The sequence below is a fragment of the Dermacentor silvarum genome, chromosome 8 (assembly GCF_013339745.2).
Source record: "Dermacentor silvarum isolate Dsil-2018 chromosome 8, BIME_Dsil_1.4, whole genome shotgun sequence".
In the NCBI taxonomy this organism is placed as follows: Eukaryota; Metazoa; Arthropoda; class Arachnida; order Ixodida; family Ixodidae; genus Dermacentor; species Dermacentor silvarum.
Window position 1 is genome coordinate 106,662,032 of NC_051161.1, and position 14,026 is coordinate 106,676,057.

Genomic DNA, 14,026 nt, shown 5'->3' on the forward strand with positions numbered 1-14,026 from the left:
GTTCTGATGCGTTACAACAGTGTCGCTTCCTCGCGAGTAAATCCATGAGTCACACAGGCTTCGTGTGCAGTCTTGTGGATCGCCCTAAAGTGATTACAGATTGCATCCTTAGAGTTCTGAAAAATGCTTGACGCTTTCACTTTTGGGACACATGTCAGTGCTAGGCGTGCAAGAGCGTCAGCTTTTTCGTTTCCTTCAATTCCTACGTGGGATGGGATCCATTTAAATTTTACATGAAATTCCTTGCTCATTACATCTTTGATCAGTGCTAGAGATTGCCTTGTAAACTTTTCTCGAGGTAGGCCAAGATTTACATCTTGGCCTGTAAAGATCGTTGTAATACTGACTTTGAGTCTGTTAGCACCCCGATATCTCGTGCGGAATAAGCCTGTAGTTTTCACAAGGTCACGCTAATTGTGGCGCTTTGTACTGTTGTAGACGAAACTACGCTATCCAGGTGGCCAGAACATGATACATGAAGGGCGGGTATGCAGAATGCCGCTGCGCAGCCATCTGTTTGTGCGCACACCTACCCGTCAGTGTACATTTGTACATGGCTTTGATACGCTGTGCTGAGTGGCCCAATACAAGGAACTTAGCTTCAGCAGTTGGAATGGTGTGTTTTGCCAGTAGCCAGGGTACATTGAGGCTTGAGGTAGCGTCCAAAAAAGAGCATGGCGGGTCAATACTACTCCATTTAGGCCTTTCCAATCCTAAACATTGGAAGGTGTTCAGCACCTAATATAAATGGGAGCGAGCTCTTGTTCTTAGCTGTTGGAGAAGCACCGTGTCTGGGGGGTGACTCGCCAAGCCTTAATAGCTGCGTGAACAAGGCCTGAGATTACAAAAAGTCGAAGTGGGAGAGACTGCTTCATTAGTAACCTTCTTGTATGAAGCTGCCCGAGGAACTCCCATCGCCAAGCAAAGTCCCTTTCTATATACTGCCTCCAAGCGCTCGAATTGACTCAGTGATGGTGATATGAGCAGCAGCTGATAGAGAATATGGCTTGTTATCAGTGCAGCTTTCAGTGTAAGCATGGACATTGGGTTGTTTCACCAATGTACACCTACCAAGTGAAAAGTGTGCTGACTCGTTGGGCTAATGTAGCCACAACACTTTCAACCACGCATCACCACAGTAGCTTGCTGTCTGTGGTGACGCCCAGGAAACGAACACTAGTTGCACGACGAATTGGATGGCCTCTGATATCCAGCACCAGACTTCCGCCTCACTCCTGTTTTATCTTTTCCCCTGTGCATATTGAAGTTCCTTGCATACTTAGTTGAACTTCACCTTTCACTTCTGCCATTTTTCTTATTTCGTGTTTAACTGTATTGTACAGGGATTCACTAGTGCCATTTATCTTGTTTAATGCTGCTCTAAAATGCCATTTTATAACATGTAATGTTTATATTTTCAAAGGGCCAACAGTGCCAACTCTATTCAGTCTTTAACAAATTAAAGATTAAACTTTATACCCTTGTATTTGTAACTTGGTTCCACCTCTCAAACATTAAAATAGAGTCCTAGAAAAGTAGATAAATGTGTTTGAATCTTTTTAATGTTCTTGGCGAAAATTCCGATTAATCGGTTAACCATTAAAAAAGCTGTGCATCGAAAGTGATTAAAATGATGAATGATTAATTGTTAATCGAATAAAAAAGTTTATTGACCATCCCTACTTGGTGCGTGCAGTTATAGACACAGTGCCTGCAGGACATATGTTCACTGTGGCAATGATGACCTGAACATCTGCCTTGCGACTCACTCATGCCTTTCTGTTGCAGGCCGGATCAAGCAACTGGCCAATGTGGCTCTACTCGTGCTTGTGCTGGGCGCCGTCTACACGCACGCCGCCCTGCGGGACAAGTTTGAGCGCATGGCGCCCTCCATCGTGTTCAGCCTCATGCTGGGCTGCCGCCTGGTCGTCTTCTACCAGGTGCAGGGCCGCGAGCGCAAGAAGCAGGCCCTCCACGGCACGAGCTCATCCGCAGCGGCAGCAGCAGTGGCTGCCCAGCAGTCTCAGGAAGCAGCCGCGGCAGCAAGACCCAAGGTCGACTGAGCTAGTGTGGCCCCGTTGTTAACAGGGGTCCGTTGGGCATGCGTTTTGGGGCCGTAATCGGGAATGATTGCTTTCAGTGTGGTACATTTGAACCTTGCTATAACGTAGTCGTTATAACAAGGTTCATCGCATTTCTTTCTGTGTATTCGACATGAAAACGCCTTCGTGATATCATATATTGTTTGTAAGCGTACGCGCTGATATTGGTAAAAAGATTTCGCAAATTTGATATTTATGTTGCTGCAGCCAATATTCATTAGTCGATGTTCGTTATATCGAAGTTTGATTGTCCTATTATCAACTGCACCAATGAAGTGCATAAGCAGTCTAAAATGAAAGTCTGAATAAGGAATGTGTGGGCCTTCGTAAATGATTTTTCAAGAAGCATGAAATTTAACCTAACCAACTTTTATTAGATATCAGATGTATAAAGTATGCAAGAATGGCCCGTTTAGATGATTGCTGGCCGATTGTGATGGTGGATGAGTTGATGGCAAAGGTTCCAGCATTTGACAGAGTTCTTGCAGATTAGGAGCTTTGCTATTGCAGTGTTTGAATCGCGATGTTGAGAAACATGCGTGCATGCTTGCATGTTCTTATAGACGGCTCACTCTGCTCAAGAAGGTTACAACAGCGTCTCAGGAATTGGTTAACATTATCGTTTATACCACTACTGTAGGCTATAGACTTTGATGATGACAGCAGTTGAGCTCAACATCACCAAAGAAATGCTATACATCAAATTCATGAAGTGTGGGCCCTCTGAGGTCACCGGCCGAAAGCTGCTGAGCAAAGGTGTCTCTGAGTAGAATGAATGCATGAAATAGCTGCTTGTGAAAACTGAAACACCTAAAGCAAAAAATGCACAAAAAGCAACTGGAGAGCACTACAGACATTCCAAGAGGCAAAATAAACCAAAATTTACTGCGATGAGAGGAGCTCGCCAGCCTGCTTTTTGAGTTCATTTCTTTCATCATTTTCAAGTTATCTGAATCAGTGAAAGTGAATGCAAACATTGTATTTTTCAGTATGTGGGCACACTTCCTGTTTGTCATGTGCATTGTTCTGTTTTGGTTTGTATGTGTGTGTAGAGTGTAATATAAAGCTTCCTTTATTAGCAAACCACATATACATGCTCCCACCTTGGCCTCATTTTTGAGAGCGCCATCAGATACCACTAGTGTGGATTGTGTGACTTGGTAAGGGAGTTATGATCCCACTTTCAAGTTCAGAGAGAAAAAAAGAAGCTTTGTGTTCTCAGTCAAATGCACCTTGCATTCTGCAGCATACACCAGCAACGCGATGATTCAACTAACAAATGTTATTGTGTTTTTTGATGCACAACATTATAGCTGCAGTGTGACAAGCACTTTTTTTTTATTGTAAGGTTTTTGCTTGAATGCTTTCGCAAGGCAGTCCGGTTATCTAATGCCTCATATACAAATTGTTGTGCCCGGTGTTGTGTTTCACTAAAGCAAGAGTACTGAAAGCAGTCATTCCAGATTATAGCCCCGTTTTTATTGCATGCGCTAATACAGGGCGAGTGCTGCGGGAGTGTGCAGAGATGAATTGACCATGCAGTTCATTGCCATCTGTAATTTGCAGTGTCACAAATCCAATAGTTGCAGATGCTGCCTTCTGTAAGTGCAAAAGTGTGGCATCGGTTACTGTTCTTTTCAGTCATCTCAACTTACACGCGCCGGAGAACCCCTGTTGTTTTAAAGTGCAGCAGTTGAAAGACCAGTTTAGACACCTGGTTACTTGCATTACCACATTTTCTTGTTAACCATAATGGAAATGCATTCATAACACACATGAAATGACTAAAATTTTATTTGCAAATGCCAACCAGTCATATATGATAGCACGAGCATCTCCTGAATGTCAGCTCACTGAAGTCACAGCCAACCAGTCACAGCCAACCAGTCACTCTTCAACCATTTGAGTGAGTGCCATATCATCCGGTTATCACTCCTTGCAAAGAGCATGCACTGTTCCAGGCCATAGGCCCCTTCCTCCATGCTACCATTGGTATTAAACTACTAGCACTGGCTTTGAGCATTTTGAGCATGTCCACAGATGTTGCTGACATTTTCAGGCATTCTTTCTTGCTCAGGGAGCATGGCAAATCAGTTCTGTGGAAATCTGCAAGGTGTAGGAAGATTCATGAAAGGGAAAAATTGTCATCCACCCTACCTACACAGGCTTTCCAAAAAACCGATATGGGTTACCTGTGTAGTTTCTTGCTGCTGTTGAGTTGATTACAATTTGTCGCTTGGGCAGAAGGGGACGGAATCCTTGAGCTGTATTTGGTGATCTTTCATTTGGCACAGTTCTCTTAACATAGCTCTAGGAGGGACACGTCTTGACACCATGCCATGGCTTGTCACATGCCTGCACCTGTCTTTACAAAACAAATGCAAGTGCTGCGTTTCCACACAAAGTTGCCCTTCAGAAGTACAGCTGCTCTGAGGATGTCCTGTTGGAGCTTCTGAAGTGATTTTGCTTTCTTTCGTTGTTGATCCAGTTCAGCTTGACAGCCAGCCATGACTTGTTGCATCGCTGTGGCGGTTTGTCCTAAACAAAGCAAGCGCAATGTTTTCGCGCAAAGCTGCTTTTCTCTAGAGGCACAAATTTCTTCTTAGTTCTCAGAAGGGTTTGGGTTCGAGCTAGTTGGTACGGATCATTCGTTTTAACACAGCGCCAAAAAAAGACGGACAAGGGAGAACACGGGACGAGCACTGACTGCCAACAACATCTTTAATAAAGCCTGCGCAATTTTATACTATTCGCTTCTCTTTGAGACAGAGGTTCTCACGGGGGCAAGTTTTGCGAGAAAGCTCTATTTCTCAGCTTAGGTGTGTAGAGTCTGGTTGCACAGGCTACTGCAAACTGAAGCTTCACTGCGTAACCAATTCTTCACCGCATATACTTTTATGTATTAATATTATGTATTATCAGCTAACATAAACATGCAAAGAAGCTATTTTCTATTAGAGTGAGGTATATACAAGGTAACTTTTATTCTATAACTCTTGATAATTACATTTTAATGTATATGTTGAGACTGTGACGCACGTTGCATTGCTGGCTGTTGTGATACCAAGCACGCTGCCGCACGACAGCCTTCACGGCACGAAAACAACAGCAAAACTCCCCTTAATAGCTTCGCTGTAAAACTTAGCAAGCCTGACAGTTAGTGTGAAAGTGTGGTAAGACGTTACCAATATTGTGCGGGATATTGCTGTACATGAGGTCATCCTCCAAATTTGTATGCAAATCCATCTGCATGGCTGGGCATAGGAACTTGTTCAGCACTTGTTCAGCACTGCTGAGTCATGTCGTGTGAACAATAAGCAGGCAGCTATTTCATTACCTCAAGCTGAAAGTTAATCATGTTTGAAGAAGTTCGGGTGCACGTATTTTGCCAAAGTCATTTATTCAGAGAGGCAACTGTTTTCTCATTTTATACATAGCTGGAGCTTAAAGAGACCCTAAAAGAAACACTAAATCATTTTAGGCTCATTAGGTACTCTTTCAAAACTCTTGTGTTCGTTAATCTCACGGTAAGAGGTTGATCATTAGAACAGACAATGAAGGCCAAAGTTCCATTTACTGAATTTCGCACAAAAACCCCAGGTTGGTACGTCAGTGTGGCATTATAAATTTCAGTGCATTTCTTTCAGAAATTTCTCATACTTGAGCCATTGTGACGTTGTAAAATTTTGCGAAATTTTCGAAGTTCTCTTTTTGGCTTCTGTAGAATACATTACACTACTCCATCCTTACCAATAAAAAATTAACAAGGCCAGAGTAGACGCAGTCAAAATTCATGATGTGACCCTACCACATGAGCTTAACCATGTGACCCGCAGAGGCCTGAACTTTTAAACATTCTCACAAAATGCATTCTTTCAGTCATTGTCACTTGAATGTGACCTAATGTCTTACTTATGTCATACTTTAAGCATTTGTCTTGAATTGGTTGCTCTGTTTTAGTGTTAGTTAAGCCTTAAGATTTGTGGAATAGTGGGCTGTAGCATAGGCACCATGTTTCATGCTGGAGGAACCTCACTGCTATACATTGAGATGCTGAGCTTCTGCATTCTCAAGTTCAAGGTTCATTTGAACTTGTGGTGTGTACATCATACACATAAACATCCTACCGGATCAGCAATATCATTTAAGGGTTCCGAACCATAAATAACGAAGTATACAATAAATGATAGCTACACTGGGAGCAATTAGCAACATTAAACAGTTCTTGTACAGTACGGGGTTTATAAGCGACTTCTCTAGATTGTTTTTAACAAGTGCAAAGGAGAAAGATATGTAATATTAGAATTTGGGTTATCTAAACTTAAAGTTCTAAAAGTTCATGGTAAATCGACCATAATTAGCGTGTATTTTGGTAATAGAAATTTTTGCATCCCATTTATTTTCAATCTGCTCTTCAAAGGTGCACCTGTTTCATCGTTTATTAGGAGCCCTTAAAAACTGAATTTCCTCTGACAGTACTTATGAAGAATTGGCAATCAAAGCACCTTATTGGTGTTTTCTTTTTATTTGTTTTTGAACCACAGTGAATCTCATTGAGCTACTAGCTTCTAACAGACTACTGGTCCGACACAAGTTCTGAATACATGGTGGTTATATAACATGAGGCTTAATATTTTTATATTGTTGATCATCAGTATTGATCATTATATTTAGTCCCCTGGTAAAAGACATGTGAGCTGTGCCTATAGGTGCGCTGTATGCGCCCTCAAAGGATGAAGCGTTTATCGAAGATGAGCATTTAAGTATGTGTACATGTCTATTGTACATAAGGGTTACAAACATAATTTTTCGTTCTCATGTGCCATTCCAACTGTGTGAGAGAAACTTCGTGCACAGGAAGTGAGCTATGAACACACCCACACTCCACAGTTTGTAAACCACAGTTCTGGTAAAAAAAAAAAGCCATTTCCTTTGATGTTTTTCACACAACCTTCACTGGTATGTGCAACTTAAGTGAGAGTATGCAAATGCTAAAGTGCATGACCAAATCTTAACCTATGTACTTAGGTAGTGTAAAAAAATCCAGTTTTCTTGTTGGTAGTTTCTGTAAGATGGCGACACATTCCTGTGGCAGAAATAATGCATCCCATAGCCTTGTTACAGCCATATAGCAGGTGAAGAATGCTTCCCATTGCACGTGAAAGCGTTGGGTTCTTAAAAAGGTCCTAACTCATATTAAGCTTAACTGCTTGTTTGAAAGTTGCTGTGCAAGGGCACTGTACAAGTAACGTAGCTCTATTTTTTTTTTTTTCACCTTCTTTAAAATTTGCAGTAATAGCTGAGCAGGAGGCATTTGAAGCAATAAAACATTGCTTTGTGCGTTCTGTCAGATCCTTGCACTACAGCTTATCCTCGTCTTTGTGTGTGCCTGCAAGCCAATGGGAAGATTCAAAATATGTGTCAAAGCTTGACGTGTTGGCAGTGCTGTCTGGTCTTTCTTCATTGACACAGTGACACGGGCTTACATGCCTTCTTGCGATGATCCCGCATGCTCTTTGTCCGCTTGCATCGCGAGCTGTAACCAGGTCTCTAGTGACCAGCAGGAAATTAAGGTTCAGTTGTAATGTCATCAAGCAGTCCTTGGGGAGGTTAGCAGGAGAAGCAGGTTGAAGTACATGCCGTTATCGTAGAGTTTTGGCTCTTGAAAATACACATAGTGTAGATAATCACAACCAGGCACTTCTTTTACACTCATTGGCTCAAAGTGTACCAAACTGTTTTAAAGGTCCTGTAGCCCCTTCCATGCCTTGGACGAGCTGTGTTCGTACAAGCACTTCTGGTAAAAATGGCCAAGGACGAGCTCAGCTTGTCAGTGGTACTTTGCATTTTCTAGCAATGCCACAGACAGGTCTAGTTTTGTCCCAGTGCTGAGTCATGCTTTTGGTAGATGGCAGCGCAAACACCATAGGACAGTGCATACAGAAGCAAATTTATTCTTTATGAAGGTAAAACATGTTGGCATCTGAGATCTTTAAAATTATTGTGGCCATTTTCGGGCAGAATTCAAGATAATAGCATCACATAGAAGGGGTCAAGAGAGTGCCAACGTGGCATTTTCAACATGGCTTTTTTTTTTTTTGCATACATTGAAGTTTAAGCCCTCTAAGTCCGAGAAAAATACTGGGACACATCAGAACACCCCAAGAAGTTTATTATAAAACTTGCTTCTATAAACCAGTATTGGTTTCTGTATCCAGGAGATGCAGGTGTCCCGACATCAAATTTTGCTCCGTGTCATGACAATACGATAATGTCAATGACGCCACTTCTGGCATTTTGAGATTAACTATAGTATCAAATTAAAATACTTTATCAGTTTTAAGCAACCTTCACATATGATAAGTGTCATCCTTTTACGTGCGAGAAGACTGTGGTAAAGTTTATAGCACATTGAAAACATGCATCAGTACTGCTTTAAGACGTGTAAACAACGCAAGAGATGGTGAAGATATGCAAACGACATCACTCTTGCTGTTCCCCTATGTGTGGCAGCTTCAGTGGTTCCATCTGTCAGTAATAGAAACAAACACACTTATTGCCATTCTTTCGAACCTTGACAGCCAAGCGCAGGTAGACACAAGAATCAATGATGCATAAATGTTCACATTGACAGCCATCTTGCACAGTTGCAGAACGGCTAGTTCTTAGGAATCTTGCTAGTTCCTTCTGACACACTCAGGTTTGGATAATTTATTGCTGTATTTATCAGCAGAAGTCATTCTGATCTACAGCTTAACCCTGGATGGCAGGAGTTCAGATATTTTTTTCCTAGTCATTTTTCTTTAGCCATAATGTGTTCATGTCCGACCGATGAGTTTTATGGCAGGTGTCTGAGGACCACTACAACTTTTCCATTTGCATATTTCATTCATTGTATGCTTGGTTCTTTTAGACATTCCTTCGTCTGTTACCTGATTTTATATACCGACTGTACTTATATTTATCACACCTATTGCTGTGCTGTGTATCAGTCACCGGAATCTTTTTTCTTATACTGTGCGTGTTCATCTTGTGTATTCCGCTGCAGGCTTTAAGGAGCCATTCGGTATGTTAATTTAAATATTTTGCACAGTGTTTTATCATGCACAATACCTCTGTCATCATTTGGTTCTTATCGTAGACATCTGTCTGTCATTAATTGCAGTGGCACAAAAGACTTTGTTATCTGCAATGCCATCTGTGGGCTTTACTTTACAGTTCTGCATTACCTTTGCATGTGGTAAATATTGTACATTACATGGTGGAAAAAAAAAACCTGGAGAGAGGCCTCAGCAATCCCAAATGTAATGTGAAATGCATGATAAAAGTTAATGCCAATTTAGGATTCATTTTAGGGGCACATAGAAATGGCATCATTGTTATCAAGGGAGCTGGTGGCTTGAGTGGTGTTTGCCATTGCTATCTGAATGATCAACACATATTGATTGGTGTAGAGATGTTGGCAGGCAAGTTTCATGATTGAATGAGAACAGCACAGGCTAACAGATAACACAAGCAGAAGACGGGCTTTACGCATAGCACTGACGGGCAAGTCATGCACATGCAAGTGCCTTTTGTTCATGTAGCGCTTTTCTCCACATTGTTCTTATTCGATCATGAATCATCAACTTGCACAAGCTTTCATCTTAAAAGAAGCTTCGATTTGAGGCGCCATACTTGCCCGTGTAAACAATGCACCCTATGCAGGAAGCACTGCACATCCTGTTGGATCATGGTCAAGAAGCATGGGAAAAGTGTGTGTTTGGTGGCAATAAATTGGAGGAAGAGAAGCTTACTAATAAGCAGTTTGGGACGCCACTTAAACGCAAATGAGATTAACACAATGAACAGAAGTTAGAAGAGCTTGGACACTGCACTCACAATTGATTTATAAGCATCTAAATAAAAATTTCAAAAATCAACCATGCGTGCAAATGGGCTAGTTGGTGAAATTTCATGAATCTTGCTTTATTTAAGTGCACCATGACGGGGACACGAACACATTTACTTGTTCAGCCTCGTTTCTCACTGTTCATGTCCCTGTCCTAAATTGTGTACTTACGCTAATGCAATAATTGTGAAATAAGAAATATATACCGAACATATTGCGCATGCGTGCGAGTTCACAGAAGAGCACACGAATAAAGAAAGCGAATCTAGCTCTCAAATAAAGATACAGAAGTATTGCTAATGCTCTCTATACCTTCTTTCTCGATGTGCAAGAGCTCAAAAATGTTTTGCACAGTAGTTTCCTTGCTTTTGCCCAGAATTTGATGGCATTCTTTACATCCGTCTTATTTTCATTGCAATGGATTCCCAAAGTATTAACAACAAATTCTTTTGAGTTTCCCAAAAAGCAGTGTGGCATCGCACAAAGGGAAGTTTGGGCCTGTCCTCAGTTTTTAATCCTTCCTCCGTGTTACTATTATGTGGCAATGTCAGCATCGAGGACAAGTGTAAAATTGTTATGTATTCGTGTTACACTCATTTCTCAGCGTAATGAAGCATTCCCTGATGTTGCAGATAGTCAAGCCAAGGTTTATATCTATCTAGTAATGTAAATATCCTGGAATAGTCTCATACCCAAACTTTCGATAGACTGGTGTTCAGAAAAAAAAAACTGTATGCGTACTTGTGATCAAGTGGGTGTGTCAAGAGCTGACATGGTGGACCGTGTTTCATGGACGAACTTGTTCTCCACCTAGCGGCAGCAAAATGTTGTAAAGCAAACAAGCTTTGTCCTTTTAAAAACAGGACCTGCCCGGACTGGGAGAAGTAGCCAATTGTCTAAGAAGTTTAGTTTTCAAGAAAGCTTGGTAGTTTGTTGTGAAAGCAGTTTTTCTGTATGCAGACAAACGCTAATGCAGTCACATTGCAGTAATGGGAACTGCATCGTTGCATCCAGTATCTGCGATTAACGTATTGCGGGGTTGCTCGTGGACATTGTTGTGGCGTCTAGATGCAAGTCAGCCTTGGCAACGAATGTAGTTGAAAAATAATAATATAATAATAATCTTCTCGAGAATGGAGGAAAGAGGCATTGTGCAGGGTGTTTTTCAACCATGTTAACTGACTTTCTTTGCTGTTGTCGTATGGCTGCACACATTGAACATTTCATGTTCGCGTGTTTTATCTTATGCAAGATTCACGTAATATATTTGCACATTCAGGCTACCCTTATATAGTGATGGTACATTTCAGTATTCGTCGTATGACTTTTCACTGTATTGTGTGTCTGGTGATATTGCAGTGTGTTTGCATGTGTGAAAAGACTCAGCTATGAACCTTTGAGCTATGCTGGGCCCGCCATTCTGTTTAGCATGGGTAACTTTGCCAAAACAGTGTTTCAGGACTTCTGTCAGCCATTTCGGATCACATTTCGGCATCGATTTTTCCACTCCCTCACTGTAGCTTGAGTTTGTTAGTTTGTAGGCTGTAGGTTTGTCTTTGAGATGGCTTTTAGCTTATGTGGTACGATTTTTCTTTTCCTCAGTTATGCTGTGATTTCATGACCATAACAGCATCAGATGCAAACAGCAGTGTAAAAGCTCATCAAATAGTTAATTCGGGAACACTCTGTTAAGCAACTGCTCATGAATACTCAGGTAATTACTAATGCACAGCATAAATAGCGGACATAAAACATGCATAGCTGATTAACTGATGATTAAATGTTGGTAGACCATGTGGCACAACAAAGTTGGCTGATATGACGGGTAATAGTGAAGATAACAATAGTAACTTTCATCTGGGTTAAAAATATGCCAGAATCAAACATTTTATTGCTATGCATGCCATAAATTTAGTCATGTAAAACATGTGCTTGTCATTCTAATTAATGCACAGTCCTAAAGTGGTCATTACAAGACTTTATGATGTTATTGGAAAGGGAATACATTTAATTCTCTTGAAAGATCTGGAGCATGCAGATTGAATCGTGTCTTTTCTCTGCTTTTCAAAATTTTAGAAAGTGAGGCATGCTAAAAAGCTTTCGTGTACACTTCGAAACAGCAAAGCACACGCTGGTTCTGAGAATACTGGCATGTTTAGAACTTGGGATGTTTGGAACTTTTTATTGTCCATAAATTGACTCCTGCCTAATTTTGATGTCAGAGAAGCACTGTTTGTTCACCCTCGCAACTTAAAACTGTGTCGTTAACTCTGAAGGTGTAATCAATTGATTTACTAGTCATTTAGGTAGTGGTGATGGTGCTTTTGCTCAGACATTTAAGTTTTCATGGCCTATGTTCGTAGAAATGATGCACAATTGAGCTTGTGTCATCAGCCTTTAATTGCTACTTCAGTCGTCTCAGGTTTATTGTGCTCATTAGCCACAAGACACCTCGTATCCAGTAAACTTTTTATCGAGAAGAGCTAGCAGGCACATCGAGAATATGATTAAAGACCATTCTGTACACCTTGTTTGCAGCAGTTCTTCAGTAGACACACATCACTCTTATCATTTTTGCTTGTCAAGCATGCATGGTGTATCTTTTTGTACCTGTGTGAGATGCAACTTTCAATAAATAAGGAAACAGCATTGTGCCAGATGTCTTTGTGAAGAATGTGTTACACTACACTCAACGATGGCTCAGTTGCCATGGCATTCTGCTGCTGAGCATGAGGTTGGTTTCATTCCAACCATGGTAAGTGAATTTTGAAGGTAAACTGCAACAAAATTTTACTTTGGCTAAACTGATTTTAAATGAGCAGTATGTACTATTGAATTAATGTTGACAAAGCTGCAGGGCTAGATAAGTTCTCTAATTTCCTTATTAACAGCCTTTAAATAGGACTTTAGCAGGCAATGCATGCACCTAGTGGTTCGCAGATGCGACGCTGAACCCAGCACGTTGCCTCCGAGATTTCCCGCATGCCACGAGCACTGCCCAATCTTTGAGGTCATGCCGACGAGCCGCACTTGTTTTTAACGTTCTATGTCGTGCGTCATTTCCGGCGAGGGGTAATGTTTGCCCAGTTTGACTATCAAAAGCACTTGATTTTGGGAGCTTTTTGTGGCACATCCACTTGTATTTAAGATGTGAATTTTTCCACAGATGATGCTGTATATCTACTTTATCTGAAACTAGGCTTTTTATTTGCAGTTGGCCTTTAAAGGGTCCCTGAAACGTTTGGGACACATTTTGTAGACGCGTAGGGTACAGCTACAGAGAACCATCAGCGCCACAATTTAAGTGAGGCGTCTCATATTAAGAGAGCTACGGACGATTACAAGTTACCCTCGTCCCTGGGCAAGTTCTTTACAGCGAAGCTGTTTACCTCTAGCGCCCGTATGCATCTCCCACATGCGTTCCCGAGGGGGGGTACCTGGCCGGCTTACGTCCGTATCACGGCGCGTGGACATGAATGCATGGGCCGATCCCGGAGATAGTGCAGTACCGGGCCGACTTGTGGCGGAGGAGAAGCAGGCTTCAAGCACTCCGCCAACTTTCACAAATAGTTGCCTATCATGGGTTCAAATAGCACCATATAAATTCGGCGTAGTAAGAGAAACACTATATATACCTGGTGACGAAGTGCTCCTCTGGACATCTATTCGAACTCCTGGATTGTGCGACAAGTTCCAGTCGCATTTCCTTGGACCCTACATAAATACTGCCCCGGAGCCTCCACCACTTGTGAGACAACGGTTAGGTCGCAAGTCTCTTTATTGTCCCAAGCCAAAGACTCACAACGATGATGAAGCGTAAACATAATGCTCACAATATATATATAGTAGTAACTGGATTTTTCAATGGGCCAAGCGTCGTTAGCAAAATGAGAAGCACAACTGCGCGGTTATCTTAGGTTTATTTAGCCAACAGTTGCGGTCGGTCCACCAACCGAAACTGTTGGGTAAATAAACCTACGATAACCGTGAATGTGCTTCTCAATTTTCTATATATATATATACATACATATAT

The 14,026-nt window shown here is 41.5% G+C and overlaps 1 protein-coding gene across 2 annotated transcripts in view; it reads left to right on the forward strand.

The window, feature by feature from the left end:
* The window catches only part of LOC119461608 (novel acetylcholine receptor chaperone), a 95,041-nt gene extending 82,401 nt beyond the window's left edge, over positions 1–12,640 (forward strand). For both annotated transcript variants that reach the window (XM_049655175.1, XM_037722968.2), the window contains exon 3: positions 1,789–12,640. In XM_049655175.1, coding sequence (XP_049511132.1) covers positions 1,789–2,063 — 275 coding nt within the window. In that variant the 3' untranslated portion in view covers positions 2,064–12,640. The remainder of the gene's footprint in view (positions 1–1,788) is intronic.
* Positions 12,641–14,026: the final 1,386 nt, after the last annotated feature.